The 18,034-nt window shown below is 37.7% G+C and overlaps 1 protein-coding gene across 2 annotated transcripts; it reads left to right on the top strand.

Annotated features, from left to right (window-relative positions):
- Positions 1-3,406: 3,406 nt before the first annotated feature.
- Positions 3,407-5,123, top strand: LOC110890495 (50S ribosomal protein L18). Of its 2 annotated transcripts, none has more exons than XM_022138106.2 (2): positions 3,407-3,548; positions 4,527-5,123. In XM_022138106.2, the coding sequence occupies exon 2, from the start codon at positions 4,529-4,531 to the stop codon at positions 4,883-4,885; it is 357 nt and encodes a 118-aa protein (XP_021993798.1). In that variant the 5' UTR covers positions 3,407-3,548; positions 4,527-4,528; the 3' UTR covers positions 4,886-5,123. The 2 variants fall into 2 exon arrangements, with proteins under 2 accessions (XP_021993798.1, XP_021993799.1); XM_022138107.2 differs by having other exon boundaries at positions 3,409-3,526.
- Positions 5,124-18,034: the final 12,911 nt, after the last annotated feature.

Raw genomic sequence — 18,034 nt, 5'->3', positions numbered from 1 at the left:
ACCACGACTAGTATAGTACTATTGCGCCCGACGGGGTCTAGTTATGCCATCGAAGAGTCGAGCATCGATGACTTAGCTGGTAGTATCAGTTTTGTGAGTATATATGTCGTGTATTACGTTTATGCATGTGGAAATTCGCAGCACTTTTAATCTACTATACTATTACATATCAAACCTGTATACTCGCCAATACTTTCGCATTGACAATATTTTAACGTATGTTGCAGGTTTAGTTGAAGTCTTCATCAAATCAAGCTAGGAAGTCTAGAAACTCACCTAAAATCTAGGTTGTCGGATTTGAATTGTTCGAGAGGACAAGAAATCTGTGATGACTTATGTGATTGTATTATTTGTTAGTATGGGATAACGAATTTAATAAATATTATCGCAATATAGTTGTTATGGATTCTCTTGAGCAATCTGATTCGCCTAGTGCCGCGCCCCGATGATTCCGCCATCGGTTGGGGTGTGACAATATGCATAGTACCATAATTGTTAAGACATGTCACATACAAGGATTAAACGTTACATAGCATATAAGTCTCAAGTTTCAAAAATATCCTGTTTCCATGTTTACCACGGATAGAGTAAGTTTCCAGATAATTTTCAAGTGTCAAGTGTCATGTTTATAGAATACATGTTGCATCCCAAAAGTGTTTAAAACAAAAAAAGGGATCGAGTATACTCACAGTGGGTGCTAAGTATCAACACCTACTAATTGAATCGAAGGGAGCGATGGAGTTAGCCTGATTATAGTATAACAGTATGAGTGTTGAACGGAATGTCGAATCGTGCGATCATTGAGTAAAAGTGTCTGACAGGTTCCTTGATCGGATGGTCATCCGGACAGATGGTCATCCGGTTGGATGACCATTCTACCCAGATGGAACCCATTCGATCAATGGTGTGTTTGCAAAATGTTTCATACTTTTGAAGTTTTCGTTGTGGTATGATACAAGTCATTCAATCGGATGGTCATCCGATCGGATGGCCATTCGATCGAGTTGTGTTACCTTGGAAAATAGTTGAACCTTGAAAGTTTGTGAACTTATATATCGCCTGATCGGATGGTCATCCGATCGGAGGGTTATCCGATCGGACGGTCATTCGATCGAGAGATCTGTTTGGTTGCAATAACTTTAAAAAATCTCCAAGTTCGAGTTTAACGAAGACGACGTGGTCACGTATCAAGATAAAGGAAACCCACCAAGGTTCAGCTTTTCTGATTGGATGGGAATCACCCAATTCGATCAGAGTAACTGTTCTTGACGGAGCTTCATGTCTGACCCGTAACTTGGTCATCTCCTAGTGAAATTCTGTTTCCAAGCCGACTCCAGACTAAGGAACGAGTCTAGGGCCAGTTTAGGTTCAGATTCCCTCGGGTTTAAGTAGGAAAGAGAATAAAGTTGAAGAAAACATGTTATTAGTTGAAGATATTTAGATCTTTACAGAGATTTATGTAAAAACGTGTAGAAATCCCTAAGATTTGCACCATTCTCGGTAAGATGACATCATTCAACCGATGACATAATCAACATGTGATGACGTCACCTTCAAAGGTCCAAATCGGGCGATTTCATGGTGAAATGTATGATTTTGATGAAGAATAAGATAAGAAAGTGTGAAATGATGAAAGTTGTACAAGAATCATGGGGAAAACTTACAAGAATCGCGTGAAATCGCAAGACAAGTGCCTTGGAACGAGTTGGAAGCTTCTGGGTCGGACGAGGCTGTCACATCAGTGAACAATGATGTGACAGCGGGTATTTATAGAGTGAGGGTGAGTAAAGCGGTGGAGGTGTTTGATCGGGCGACCCTTGCTGATCGGATAACTCTCCGGTCGAATGACTATCCGATCGGATGGTCATTAGATCGGATGTCCCTTCGGACAGCCAATACCTGTTTACTAGTTTTCCGATTTTGATTCGATTTGCGAGCTAGATTAAGTGTTGCGTTGCGTATTATTGTGTGATATCAACCCATGGTAAGATTATATAACTAACACAAAAGTTTCCGTGTTTCAAGTCTACATATAAGCTAGCTAGTAAGTGTCAAGTTTCAAGTTTCTTGTTTAACAAGGTATCAAAGTTTCTCGTTCAATTCAAGTTTCTCGTTCCATAAGTATTAAGAGTCTAGTATCAAGTATCAAGTATCAAGTTTCGAGTTTCAAGTTTCTCGTTAGATAAGTATAAAGTCTCACCAAGAATCAAGATTCATAGCGTTTAATAAGTATCAAGCATCAAGAGTTAAGTTTCAAAGTATCACAAAGTTTCACAAATGTTTCACATAGTTTAACATAGTTAAGTCTCAAATAGAATAGGGACTAGACTTGCCAAAAGATAAAAGTTTGGGAACGCAGGGAGTTACACCTACGTTACCCACCCATTCATCACTACAACCACAACCAATCTCATAATTTCAAACAATTTATAAACCGTACTATCTTAAACAGACGTTATGGTTCATCATCTTCCCCAAAATCCCTTCTAGTCTTTTGATCCCAAAATTGAACTTGAATGCGTTATTGTTACATAATAAAATGTTAGGGCTTTTGATTAGTGGGACATAAGGAACAAAAATAACGTGGAAAACTTACCTAGTCGAGCTTGGTTGATGAGATTCGAATGTTGATGGGAAAACGACTTTTCCGACGAGCCTCGGTCCAAGAGAGAACAAATAAATTGGTTGACGTTTCGGGTTGGGGCTAGTTGAATGAGAGGAATGGAGTATGTATTTATATAGTAATCATAGTAGTGAATGGCGGTGGTTGTGGTGGTACACGGTGGTGGCAGTGATGGTTCATATTGGTGGGGAATGGTGGGCTGGTAATGGTGGATGAGAGAGATGCGAGAGAAGAGAGAGATAGAGAATTGGGTTTTGATTATTTTTTCTTAAAATAAATAATATGTGTATATGTGATTATATTCTTATGACATTTATATTGTTATCTTATTTTTTATAAATGAAATTAGTTTTGGATGAAAATGGCAACAAAACAAAACATATATGTAATCTGACTAAAATACACTTGAGTTAACTGATATTTTTTAACAAAGTTAGAGAGTGTGATCAAAATGGTAAAAAAAATGAAAAACTCAGGGACTCAGAGGAGAAAAAAAAACTTTTTGGACTAAAGTGAAAATTTTGGACAAACCGCAAGGACTAAAGTGACAATTTACTCATCTAGAAAAAGAAAAAGGTACGTGGCATGAAAAACATGTTAACAACAAAAAAGAGAGTATGTAAAAAAAACTCAAAATAATTTAACTATGCTGGGTAAAAAATGAAAATTATGTTAACAACAAAGATAGAGCAAATAAAAAAAGTTAAAAATAATTTAACTATGCTTGGTAAAAAACAGATTAATTTTTTTTTACCATGATATATAGTTAAAATTAAAATTAAAATAACCCTAAACCAAAGCAGCCGTTCTCTTGTCTATCTCCCTGTTCGCTCCACCATCTTCTAAACCTAAAAAACAAACAGCCGACAGATCTTTCATTCTACGATTCAGCAGGGAGGGAAGGTAAGGTTCAATCATCCATCAGGTAAGCTTCGGTTCAGCAACTTCGATTAGCCACCATTTCTTCTCTATTACATTTGAATTGTTTTTTCTTATGGTCGTCGGATCGTGTTCGTACCGCGAATTGGATCGGACGAACCAAAACGAAAATTGTGCCATGACCAGCGAATTATGTGACTATGAGCGAGAATAGCGGCTTTATTATTATTTTTTTGTTTTTTTTTTAACATAAATAGCAATTAAAATAGCTGGACATTATGTTTTTGTTAAATATACATGTAAAATAGCATATATATATATACCAGGGTATTTTGATATAATACACATATAGAAATTTTTTAAATTTTTTTCTAGTGTATAGCTATTTCTATTTATCGCTTTTCGCTATGTACAGGTGATACGGTCTGTTTATATATTGAAATTATATTTATATCTTGTTTTAACCACCTAATGTCTTATATGTTGTTTGATATATTGATTTTAGGATTATGGTTTTATATACTGTTTGTAAGATTATGATTTTATATACTGTTGAAATCACTTGTTTATTGTTTTATACCTCATTACATAAGCCAACACAGATATGTTGATTTTATATACTTTATACCTGTTGCTACTGTGTTTGAACTTTGAATAACCTGTTTTCTGTTTTTGAATCACTGTTAATTTGTTTTATACCTGATTTTATAAATTAAAAGTGAGTTTGTATGTTTAAGTGTGTTATAAGGGTGTTTTATGTTTAAGTATTAACGATATAAGAATTGCTATCTAGAATGATTATTTTTAGTATAGTTTAATAACGAACGCCTCACATACGTGATGCACTCCTCACAACTCCTCCCGCTTTTGATTCCACGTTCGATACACACTCGAAACTTGACGAAGGTGATTACCATATAAAAGTTCATCCTTAGATCACCACAAAACATGAAAAACATTCCTTAACGTACTGAATTTCTATTTTTGTATGCGTATTTTGAACACATTTTCTTTTTATAAACAGATATGGTGATTCCTCCACCCGTAAAGACTCAAAGAATCACAAACTTTCTGAAACCATATCTCTTGAAGATGCATTTTTCAAACAAGTTTGTAAGTGCACAGGTGATTCATGCACCAACTGCAACCGTTGCAGCTTCCGCAAGTTCACAGGAGAAGGTTCTGCGTGAAGCCTGGACCCAAACACAACAAAGCACTAGAGATGTTTCCGCTGCTGCTAAGATCGGAAAGATATTAGGTGAGAGGTTGCTCGTTAACGACATCCCAGCCGTTTCAGTCGTCTACAAAAAAAACCAAAGATATCATGGTAAGGTCAGAGCAGTCATTGATTCCTTAAGGGAAGCAGGTGTCAAGTTGCTTTGATTTTTCTTTTTGTTATAATAATATATGGAACGAACCGGTTTGTTTGTGTGCGCATAACGACATTGTACTGTACAATGCTAAATTGCATCCATGGGGTCGTAGGATGACTCGGGGTTGATCTGTTGTCCGCTGAATTCTGTTACAAGACTTTTTATTTGCAGATACTTTAGAGAGATTAGAGTTGTAATTTTTGACGTGTTTGTGTGAAAACGGGTCAATTTGGGATGTGTTTGGTTGATATCGGGTCAAATTTGAAAGCTTAGCTAAAGGCCTAAAACTATATTGGTTCAATGGGCTAAATGAGTTGAAGGTCAAAGGCCCGTAAATTTGTTGATTTAGGCCCATTTATATTTTGAATCCTATGTTGATCCATTCAAGTTTCCAACTAGACAAGTGAAAAAAAAAAATATAGGTTTAAAGTAAACTGATGGAAAATCGATAGAAAACTCTTTTTTTTTTTTTTTTTTTTTTTTTTTTTTTTTTTTTTTTTTTTTGCATTTATGCTTAAATCATTTTAAACAATTTAGGCTAAAAGGCAGACTATGGTTAAAAACATTATTCCTACAATCATATTGTGATGTATTAATTATTTGTAAATGTAAATTATTAAAATGTTTGGACAAAAAATGATATGGATCAACCTGATCCGACATGTTTTGACTTGTATAAAAGGATGCCTTTTTAGACTGTTTCGAGTTTGATCTGTCCCATGTCTCTCACGTATGCGGTTTGAGTGGCGTACCTCTCACGTGTTAGAAAAAGACACGGTTGTGGGTAACCTCATTTCGTAGGGACTCCTAAGGTTCTGCTATTAGTTACGAAACGACCTTGTTATATAAGCATCAAAAAAATAATTACATAAACATGTAGGAATTTAAAGTAGGGTTGCAACATGTGATATATGAGGTGGGAAAAAGGACATATGATGGTTTGTTTGGTGAAGATTTTAATTAGGCACTTTGTTGCTATCAAAAGAACAATAACATATGATAAGTGCAAGGGAAAACAACTTATACCTAACCATTAAGATATGGGGAACAATAATGACCCATCAACATCATAAGTATAAGACTTTTGTAAGATTATAATTACCAAATAAAAAGTGGTATTGCTATCATGATATATTCAGTTTGAAGAAATCAATTTATAAAACTTGGGACTTGGAAGGTTAACATTTATAAATTATTCAAGTTGAGGTCACACACAGTATGCTGACTACATTTGACCAAAACTTAAATGACCCAGTAAAAACCATGCGACAAAGGATATCAAGTAGTGTTAATTAAGTTATTTCACATTAAAAAATACTTTTTCTGCGTATTAGGTTTTGAGTGGGCAATTGTTCTAGTACTATTTGCAGCGGTAATACCGTTGCCGGTCTGACTGGTAGTTGCTAACGGGTAACAATGGAGTTGGGTAGTTGCCGCTGGTTTAAATGAGAGAGAGAGAGATGGTCTAAGTAACACGGCGAGATTGGAGGGTGTTAAGGCAGGAAGGGCAAGTGGCCCTTCCCCCCTTGTACGCTTGCTTCGTATGTGTAACGACAGTAGAAAAGTTAATCGCATCATATTAGTCTTTTAAGTATATAAAACTATTTAGTTAGAACTTTAAGATGAAAATAGGTAGATTATCTGGAGAATTGTTCATGTTCCTTGTTTTTTCATGATATACATATACATATATTATTTCAAAACCAATCATACATGATACATTATAAACTACGAGAAGCCATTAAATCTTACATTATTTGCTATATAAATTGACTAGAATGGATGTAAATTTCATTAAGATTTACTTTAGAAAAACATAATATATTATAGTCTTTTTTTTATCTAAGTGCACATATGGAGTTACACTATGCATATATTTATTTGCATATCTGCACATTTTCATATATATAAAAAGCGAGAGGGGAGATAAAATCAAATAAAGACTTAAAGAGTGAAAAGAGATAAACACAATAATTGTTTATTCAATTTTACATTTTCATAGAAATGAAATGGACATGTCCTGTCCAGTTTTTACGTATGTTAACACTTAACATACTATTGGTATTGAAAAGAACGTAGATATCTATTAACTTAACCTCGTATTACTATTAAGATGCTAAGATTCGCTCGACCATTAAAAAAGAATATTAGTTGTAAAGAATGTTATTATTCGTTTATGTGTTACGTGAAACTTACGAGTTTAACAGAATATTAATTTTCTTTTTTTTACATCAAAGTTTTGAATTTAGTAATTTAACTTTATTAATTACACTAACAATTAAATTTTCAAAGTTTATTATGCCAGGGGGTGTCGTATACAGCCTCTGGCCACATCACCCTCATTAGCGCCCCACACCCACCCCTGCCTGCCAAAGAGGGAGCGCCATTGATGACCCGCCAGCACACTAATGAGTGCTAAAAGGGTGTGTAGGTGGGGCCCATTCTTTTCAACCAATCAAATATTTTTTTTATTTTGTTTAATAGAGGGGCTTTAAACCATTACATGCAAGTTAAAGGGAGTGACTTTAAAGCCCTTATGTGACATGGCGCTGATGTGGATCTGACATGCCACTATAAAGCCCCTATGGACTTTAAACCACATCCCCTAGCCATACACGCTAACGTATAAGGGTGTTTGAATAAAAATTTCGGCTTTTGAATTTTTGAAAGTGAATATAAATATAGAGAAAAGATTGTTAATGTTAACGTGCGAGGCGTACGAAGGAGCATATAGGCTGTGTAATTATTACAGTGAGTAGCGCAATTATTTGAATGTGATTGCATAATTTTGAATATGGTTGCTCGTAATTTTGAATTTGTTCTTGAATTTGGTGTTGCATAATTGGATGACGTAATTTTGAATGAAGATGGTACGGTGTGACGGTGGTGCAGTTATGGTGTCACGATGAGTTTTTCGGCATCGGAAGGTGGATGGTGAAGGTGTTGGTCACCATCGTGTGGTGGTGTAAATGGTATAGATGGTTATGAAGGTGGTAGTGATCTTCGATATGGTGGTGGTGGATGGTTTTCAAGGGTGTGTTGAACGATGGCAGCTGACAGTGGTTAACTGGTTGTGGAGCGAGGGATTGCAGGTGGTGGTAGATGTTCAGTGGTTGTTGATTGGAAGGTTGGTGATAGTGTTGCAAGTGGGATGGTGACGGAGAAGGTCAAGGAGGTAGGTTGGAGGTGGATTGCATATAAACATCCCTTCTCCCAAACCAAGTGATGCCTAATTTTGATTTCGGTCTTGCATAATTATGAATCAGTCTTTCGTATGCTTTGTACGATAACAAGGCTTTGTACCTTAATGAATATAAACTAAATTTGAGTCTAACTTTTTAAGTAAAAATAAAAAATAAAAATAAAAATGAATGTATAGTATTGGTAACTTCGGAAGTCTCAAACTCTCAATTCACTTGTAAAAAAGAACCGTGGAGACGAAATGGTTCAACAAAATTCTCAATTGAGATACCATATTATCATTTAAAATAGAGTAAATTACGTTTTTAGCCTATGTGGTTATATTACGTTTTTAGCCTCTGTGGTTATATTACTTTTACTATTGATGACGGAGGTAGCCCAAGACCAAATAAAGTGACTTAAATACATGAACGCTCAAAAGGTTAAAATGTTCAAATGTTGAAAATCCGGGAGCCAAGATAAAGCAACACGTGAACAATAAATAGTCACATATTTGATTGCTTCACCAACTCTCTCAGCCGCAAAAGTAACACAGGTCCACAGAACACAGTCTTTTATCCGCGGGTCAAAAGGCTTTAACCCCTAAAGGGTAACTCCCCCACTGCAAGCATGTTCATTAGTCAACAGCTTCCTCTGTTGGAACCTTAAGGTTTATACATAGAGAAGTATGAAAGTACAGGGTTGATTTTGTTTAGTTTTAACTTAGTTTATTTGGGTCGAACTTATATTGGGTTGAGAGATCTCGAGTGGGCTTTGGTCTTGTTTACGGTCCATGGTAGTGGTATATAAGTCTCCCTTTGTCATTGTTTAAGGGTTGTTGATTTGCGTAGAAGCTGGGAGACCACTCGAGATCTTGCTTTTGGTATTCTTGTATCAGTCATCGGTTAAGGTGAATGCAAGCATATTTGTTCGTATCATTGTGTTGATTTATTTGTTTAACAGTTTTCTTGAATCCACTTGTGTTTGGATTCCGCACTTACACAAGTTATTCTTGATATCATTGAGAGATCCTATCGGGTTTTACAATTGGTATCAGAGCTAAGAAACCAAGTCTTGGTTCGGTTTTGATATCATCGGATTGAAGAAAACATTTATCGGTACTAATATTGTTTGCTAAGTGTTTTACAGATTTTAGACTTTTGCAAGTGTGCTCGGATTAAATTATTCTTGGTGAATATTGTTTAAAGTTGCGGATTTTGGTTTGTGATTCATTGTTAAGGTGTTTGCTGAAATTTCGGAAGGTTGTTGGGGATAACAGATTCAAAGATTTCATATCTTTGAATTTTGGGAAGCTGCTGAAAAACAGGAATCACGGTTGCTGTTATCTTATCAATTTGTTTTGCAGGTTTTGTCTCGCAACTAGATCTCGACTCGCAACTAGACTCGCAACTACCAGTTCTCGAGTATTGAAGTTTTGGTTCTCGACAATAGTCTCGACTCGAAACAACTGGGTTCTCGAGTATTAAAGATTTGGTTCTCGACATCTGTCTCGACATCAGTCTCGACTCGAAACAACAGTGTTCTCGAGTATTGAAACTGTGGTCTCGACATTGGTTTCGACTTACTGTCTCGACTAACATCCGCTGGTCTCGACTTGACTCGCAACCTCAGTCTCGACATTGGTCTCGACTCGCAACGTCACCTTCAACGTTATTTTGGACATCAGGACTTTTGAACTTAATTAATTAATTAATCAGAAAGTTAATTAAGAATTTAAGTGACCATGACCTCGAACAATCAAACTGTGGACCTGGCAGCTATGTCTAAACATCAAGAATTGGATTCCATCATTGGAACTACCACTCGTCTTCCCCGGTTGTTGGATGGAAATGAATTCCCTGAGTGGAAGTGGCGTTACGAGAAACATGTTAAGGTCAAAGATGCAAAAATCTGGCGTAGTATTTTAAGAGGACCAAGGGAAATTATGATGGACATCCCAACTGATGAGAATGTGAAAGTGAAAAAGCTAGTTGATAAGTATACTGAAGAAGACTTTAAGATTGTTGAGGAAGATGAAATGGCTTTTTCTTATCTGACCATGGCATTGGGACCAGACATTGCTATTGGTTTTCGTACTTGCAAGTCAGCTAAAGAACTTTGGGAAGCATTGATAGATGTCTACGAAGGGAATGAAGATATGAAAGAAAGTCGCAGAAATCTTCTAAGTCAAAACTTCAACAACTTCAACCATATATATGGAGAGACTGTTGATAATCAAATTCAAAGATTCGTTAAATTGGTTACTCAAATGCAGATGGAGGATATGCCGACAACCAATGCTTCAACAAACAGGCAGCTTTTGAACGCTTTACCTAAAAGCTGGGATCATCACGTCGCAATGATAAAGAAAACCAAGGATCTGGCGAGATGCAGCTTATCTGAAATGATTTCTCACATTAAGTCTTGTGAGCTAGACGATAAACAAAGGGAAACGAATTACAAGAACAGTATGCTGGCTGCAGGATTCACCGCAACTAACCCAAATGCAAGCAACAATACGGCTTTTGTATCCCATGCTGGTTTTCAAATGTTCAGCAACTCTGCCTCTGCTAAAGCAACTCCTACCTCACCTAGTCAGTATTACTCTGGAACTCCCGCTCCTGTTGTTAATACACCACCTTCTGCTAGTTCTAATGGTACTCCTGCTGCTGCTGCATCATCAACTTCCACTACTACAAACGAGATGATTGCTTTCTTCTCGCAACAGACAAAGGAAAATCTTGAAATAGCAGCTTCTGTCATAAACTGCTTAAATACCTTTGCTACCGGCAAACTCGGTCCTCCCAAGTTTTCAATGGACGACTTGGATCAAATTCATCCAGAAGATGTGGAAGAAATGGATATAACTTGGCAGATGGCTATGGCAGCATTTAGGGCCAAAAACTTCGTGAGGAAAACCGGGAAAAACAAATGGCAAGGTCTTACCTTTACAGGACCCACAAAAATGCCATTTGAGTTTCGTTGCTACAACTGTCATGAACAAGGTCATTTGGCTAGAAACTGTACTAAACCTAAGGTCAATAGTGAACAAACTCCAGTCCAGCCTGCTGCACCTGCTACACCCAATCGAGAAAGAGCTCTTGTGACTACTTCGAGCATGTCGGCTGATGCTGCCAGCAGTGGAAGTCCTCAACCTTTAGGATTGGCCCAAGCTTTGGTGGTTCAGCCTGATTCGCCCTTCGATTGGAGTTCGGAAATTGAGCGACTGAACATCTCAGCTCCAGAAAAACAAACCAACTCGAGCAACATCGCTTTCATGGCCACAGATGATCAAGTTCCAGTAAATGCAGATGAAACATCAGCACCTGAGGAGGAGCTTTCAGCTGAAAATCTTGCCTTCATGACTCAGATTCTATCAGCTCCTGTCAAGGGTCTCACGAAAGAAGAGGTAATTTCCGTTTTCTGTACTCCTGAATGTAGAGAACGGGTTGAAGCTTATAGAATACACAACGCTGAGCTAATCGAAGACTACAATGAAATTAAAAGGAAAAAATTCACCTTAACAAATAACGAAAAACTTTTCAAAGAGAAAATCGAAGCTCAGCGTAAGGACATCATTCAACTTAAGGATGATGTTAGTGTAGCTACAGCCCAACTTTTTATGGTAAAAGAAAAATTATGCGTAGTGACTAAGGAACTGGAGGATATCAGGGATAAATATCAAATTAATCAGTTGAATATTAAAAAATTTGATTCCTCTAGCAAATTAGTCAAAAATCTGTGTGATCAACCACTGGCATATCATAAAAAGAAAGGGTTGGGATTGGGTTACCATCAGGCTCCTCCTCCGTATAATAACAATTATACTTACCTGCCTATGACTGAGGAGGAGATGTTGAATGAAAGCAAAATGACATATGGTCCCAAAAATAACAAGCCCTCAGTAAATGTTAAATCTGCTGAAGAACAGGTGAAACCAACAGCTTGTTTTGTATCAAAGGGTACTTTTGATCCTAACGTTTCTTCATCATGTGCAGATAAAGTATCTGAAGTGATATGGGGAGATTTGTTTGGGAGTGAACAAGTTTTAGATTCTGATTCTTCTAAAACTTCTTCTGATAATATTAATTCTGGTTGTGTGTTTGGACAAGCGTTTTTGAACTCGTTTCATAGTTATGTTTCGTCTTCTTTTGGGCCTGATGTTTTGGGCAAAACTGTGAATGCTTGTGATGAACCTTTTAAAAATGCATGTGATGATTGTTTTTCAGTAGCTGAAAATTGTGATTCTAATGTTTCTAACCTTTCAGCTAAAAATAGTGTGACAGGTGAGGTCCCTCAGGACACATCCAGTGAAACCACTGAAACTGCTTCACAAGAGAATCAACTGCATTCCGATTTTTCTTCAGAATCGATTTCAGTGGATGTTCCCACTGTTGAACCTAGTGGGACCCCATTAGATGCCAAAGTTGAAAAGGAACCATTATTCGTTGATGAAGTCTCGACATCTACTGAGACTAAAACTGATAATGATTTTCAAAAGGAGAAAGAGGCCGTTTTGAATGATAATTTGAAAGAGAATTTTTGCAAAGAAAAATTTGAAACGACATCTGAAACATTCTCTCAAAATGGTTTTGATAAAGAAATAAGCAAAGATAATTCTAATTCTTCTAAGACTCATGCTTGTGCTAGTGCTAGTTCTGACCATCAGGTATCTAAAAGCTCAGAAAAGGCACAAGCAAGTCAGACAAAACAGAACAAGCAAGCTCAATTTTTAAGACCCAAGAGACCCGCACCTACTGTGAAGCATCAAAATTTTCCCACACTGAAACGACAAACGTGTTTCAATTGTGGAATTGCTGGACACATTGCAAGAAACTGTGTTCATTCTCCTTCTGTGCAGTCTAAAAATAAACATGCACAAAATCAGAAAGTCAAACCAAACCGATATAGTTATTCAGAGTCAATGACGACTGATAAGTCTAAGACAATGAAGAATAACCATCGTAAGGTCAGGCCTTCTGATCAAGATTGGAATGCAGCCAAACGTAAAAAACAAATGCAACAAACTCATTTTTCAAGAAAAAATCAATCCAAGGCGTTTGGTAATTACAACTCTAAATGGTCGAGAAAACATTGGAAACCTAAATCTAAGGCCATGCATTCCAATTTGCCTCATACACTTCATCAAAACTCTGCCAATAAAACTTCTTCGAGATTCTTAAATAAAGATAATTTAGTATGGCAGAGAGTATCTTATGTTGATGCTCAAGGGAAACCCAGATCCACTATGGGCTGGGTTCCTAAATCTAATTAATCCCGCTATTCGTGCAGGAACAGCTGTGGAGGACTACCGTGCGCCTCTGGTACATGGATAGTGGCTGTTCCAGGCATATGACGGGAGACTTGTCTCAACTGGTCAATGTTAAAGAATTTGACGGTGGATATGTCTCTTTTGCGGGAGGAGAATCTGGAAGAATCACGTTGAAGGGAACTGTGAAAAATGGCGTTTTAAGCTTCGAAAATGTGAATTATGTCCCTGAACTGAAACACAACTTACTGAGCATCTCACAAATTTGTGACCGAGGAAATTCAGTTCATTTTACAAAGAAGGGATGTTATGTACTGAAGCCAGGAATCGTTATTCCTGAAGATTGGTTCTTGATGACAGCCGAAAGACGGGGAAATGCGTATGTCATTGACATGAATAAGAAGCCATGTGAAGAAATTACTTGCCTCTTCTCGAAGATATCAGAACATGATGGTTTATTGTGGCATCGTCGTCTTAGACATGTGAATATGAAGAATTTAAATCGCCTTGCCAAAGGTCAACTGGTCCGTGATCTGCCAATCAAAGATTTTATGTTGGTAGAAAAATGTGTTGCTTGTGCTAAAGGAAAAGTTCATCGGAAGCCTCATAAATCCAAGTCTACACCTTCAACCAAAGCTGTGCTTGAATTACTTCATATGGATCTCTTTGGTCCAGTGAATGTGTTAAGTATTGGCAAGAAGGCGTACTGTCTCGTGATTGTCGATGACTACTCACGTTATACCGGGGTGTATTTTCTGAGTCACAAGAGTGAGGCTGCAGGCTTGATCAAACAATTTGTTACTTTGGTTGAAAATCAAGCTAGTACGAAAGTGAAGGCTATTCGATCAGATAATGGGACGGAATTTAAGAATGTTACCATGGACACATTCTGTGCAGCAAAGGGAATAGATCAACAGTACAGTGCACCACGAACTCCACAACAAAACGGAGTAGCTGAAAGGAGAAATTGTACTCTTATAGAGGCTGCGCGTACTATGCTAGCTGACTCAAAGCTCCCTAGTTTCTTCTGGGCTGAAGCTGTTAGCACGGCGTGTTATGTCCAGAATCATGCCTTAGTTAATAAACGTCATATGAAAACTCCTTATGAGATTCTGGAAGGACACAAACCTTCGGTTTCACACTTTCGTATCTTTGGTTGCCCATGTGTGTTACTACTAATGGACACCAATGGAAAGTTTGAAGTCAAAGGGGATGACTGTTACTTTGTTGGATACGCTAAAGGTTCTGCCTATAGAGTATACAACAAGGTAACTAAAAAGGTCGTTGAGTCGTGCAACATTGAATGGCTAGAAGAAAATACTACTGATGCTAGAGTTGGACCAGATTGGTTATATGATTATGCTGGATTATTTAAATCATTTAACATCTTGTCAAGTGTCCCTACAGCTGCAGGTGTGTCTACTCAAAACAACCGTTGTCATTCGGTGACACTGAAGAAGAAGAAGAACAAACTGAAGGACGATCAAGAAATCATACCATTGATCCACCGGGAATGATTTTTACACGAAATCCTACGTCTCAGTTCCCGTCCCATCTATCCCCTGAAGGTGCTTCATCGGGTGGCACTGTCTCTAATGGTTCAGAATCTGCATTGTTTCCTGAATCCATTCCTGAAGACTGCACCGTTACCACTCCATTCGTTCATCATAGTACAACATCTAATGAGGGGGAGTCAAGCAACGCTAATGCAGATAATCAAGATGTAGTTATAGAAGATGAGACCATACCTGACATGGCTATACCCACTAATGTCCAACGAAATCACCCTATAGAGAATGTGATTGGTCCTGTCAATGCTGGAATTTTGACAAGGAGCCAATCGGGAACCATCAATACATGTTTATATTCTTGCTATATTTCTCAAATAGAACCTAAAACTGTTGATATAGCTTTGCAGGAACCAGGCTGGGTAGATGCTATGCATGAAGAGCTGAACCAGTTTGAGAAGCTTGGGGTATGGAAACTTGTCAAGCTGCCAAAGGGAAAGCGTAAACTTGGAACTAGATGGTTGTTTCGAAACAAGCAAGATTCTGCAGGGGTTATTGTTCGAAATAAAGCAAGACTGGTAGTTCAGGGTTTTCGACAGATAGAGGGTCTGGATTACGATGAAGTATACGCTCCAGTTGCTCGACTTGAAGCTATCCGGATCTTCTTAGCTTACGCGTCATATATGGGGTTCACTGTATATCAGATGGATGTCAAGACAGCATTCTTATATGGAGATGTCAAGGAAGAAATCTTTGTTGAGCAGCCACCGGGTTTTGTGCATCCAGATCATCCAGAATATGCCTACAAGCTCGACAAGGCATTGTATGGATTGCATCAAGCACCACGAGCTTGGTATGCCACATTAACTGAACATCTTTTGGCTCATGGGTACACACGTGGCACAATAGACCAGACTCTATTTACCAAGAGAGTAGGCAAGGATCAGATCTTGGTTCAAATTTACGTCGATGATATTATCTTCGGATCTACAAGCGAGGAGCTATGCAGAGAGTTTGAGAAAGTTATGAAAAAGAAGTTTGAAATGAGTGCTCTAGGGGAGATGATGTTGTTTTTGGGTCTTCAAGTCAAACAGAATTCGCAAGGCATTCTGATTCATCAAGGGAAGTATGTTGATGATGTGTTAGCAAAATTCAAGTTTTCGGATGCAAAGCCAGCGGAAACACCAATGGCAGAGAGACCTTTGTTGACTGAAGATGAAGAAGGAGATCCTGTTGATCAACGTCAGTATAGGTCTATGATCGGATCGTTGATGTATCTGACGGCCAGCCGTCCGGATATCATGTTTGCGGTCTGCAACTACGCAAGATATCAGGCTAACCCTAAAACTTCTCATCTTATTACTGTTAAAAGGATCTTTCGGTATCTTAAGGGCCGACCTCGGTTTGGTCTTTGGTATCCGAGGGATTCTAATTTTGACTTGTTTGCGTTTTCTAATAGCAATTTTGGAGGTACTGATAGTGACAGGAAATCTACATCCGCTGGATGCCAATTTCTGGGTGATAGGCTTATCTCTTGGCAATGCAAGAAACAACAGACGGTGGCGATCTCTACGGCTGAAGCTGAATACGTTGCTGCTTCTGCCTCTTGCTCTCAAGTGGTAAGGATGCAACATCAATTGCAGGATTACGGTTTGACTTATCTCAATACTACAATTTACTGCGATAATGATGCTGCAATACAAATTGTTAGAAATCCTGTTTTTTCACTCCAAAACCAAGCACATAGACATAAAGGTTCATTTCATTAGAGACTGCTTTGACAGAGGTCTTATTACACTTGAACAAATCGACACAGATGCAAATGCTGCCGATTTCTTTACTAAACCTGTCAGCAGCTCAAAATTCAAAGTGCTTGTTGATTTTCTGAAAATGATCCGGTATACCGACTGAGCATGGTCGTTTGTATTTCGGTAAATTTGTTCATAGAGTTTTCTATTCTTAGGTAGTTTTTATTTATGCACAAATTTAGGGGGAGAAAAATTGAAAAATACAAAAACAATAAAAAAATTGAAAAAAATCCAAAAAGAAGCTTTGCCATGACTGGGAGATGAAATGAATTTTCACATTATGGTCAAGGGCTGACCCATGTAAGACCAGTATTGCAACTGTCTGATTCTAGAACGAGGTGTTGGTAGGCTCTATCCTTAAAGACTGAAATCATTGATTGTTCTGTTCAGAACTTAAAAGTACATGGCCTCAGGAAAGAAAATCACTTGGAATTAGCTCATTTCTATTTGAATGCTTGTATGTTGTCCCGATACACACAATTTTAGTTTGACTCTGAAATTTTCTCTGAAAAAGTCGTGTACCTCCTCTGCTGCATCCTGATACATGCTGACCTGGAGGTGCTTGGCAACGACAGCTTCTGCTGCATCCAGATACATGCTGACCTAGCTGTACGTTGTCACGCTGTAGATCTAAAACACCCGAAAGAGGCCCTCAAGTGCCCAAAAGAAACCCCAAGAAACCTATATCAAATTGAGAAAAACTCATTTGATCTGTATATTATATCATCTCTGCAAAAGATCTATTCTGTTCTCTTCTCAACCTATTCCCAGTTAAAATTTCAGAGATCGGATTGGATTTGTGAAATATGTGGTAGGGAAGCTACTTGTGTGATAGAGTGTGCTGTTTACATATTTCCGGGATTTGATTAGTATTTACCTGGGTGTTCTATGTTAAGAAATCAAAACATGATAAATTTATCACATACAGTTACTTGAAAAGGCATAGGGAGATGAGTTTAGGTGGACAAATATACTAGCAGTCGTGTAGATCTTTCAGTGATAAATCAGTGTTGATAAATGTGGTCAAGCCCAAAAGCCTAGTGATTTGATCCCTGAGCAACTATAGTATTTCCTATTTATTTTTGTAAATAATATCTTTATTATTTATTTTGTTTTAGGTTTTTGCTTTTGTGAAACATGCTCAGGAAGTAGAGGGGTCATATAAGAAATTATTGTTTTTTTAAAAAGTTGGATTTATTAAATAAATGGTAATTATCTTTTGAATCCAAATTTTAAAAAGAGAACAGTGATCTCGAATCGAGATAATGGACTCGGCCCAAATCTATTAGAGGCCGGCCCACAGACATGGTATTTAAAAGGGATCTCGACTCGAGACCCCATTATTAACTCGAAAACGTTTTCCGTCAACGTAGAAGACTCTCTCAAATTCTCCG

This window comes from Helianthus annuus, chromosome 11 (genome assembly GCF_002127325.2).
Source record: "Helianthus annuus cultivar XRQ/B chromosome 11, HanXRQr2.0-SUNRISE, whole genome shotgun sequence".
Lineage (NCBI taxonomy): Eukaryota > Viridiplantae > Streptophyta > Magnoliopsida > Asterales > Asteraceae > Helianthus > Helianthus annuus.
The sequence above is the reverse complement of the archived record's forward strand: the minus strand, read 5'-3'. Positions and strand labels throughout refer to the sequence as shown.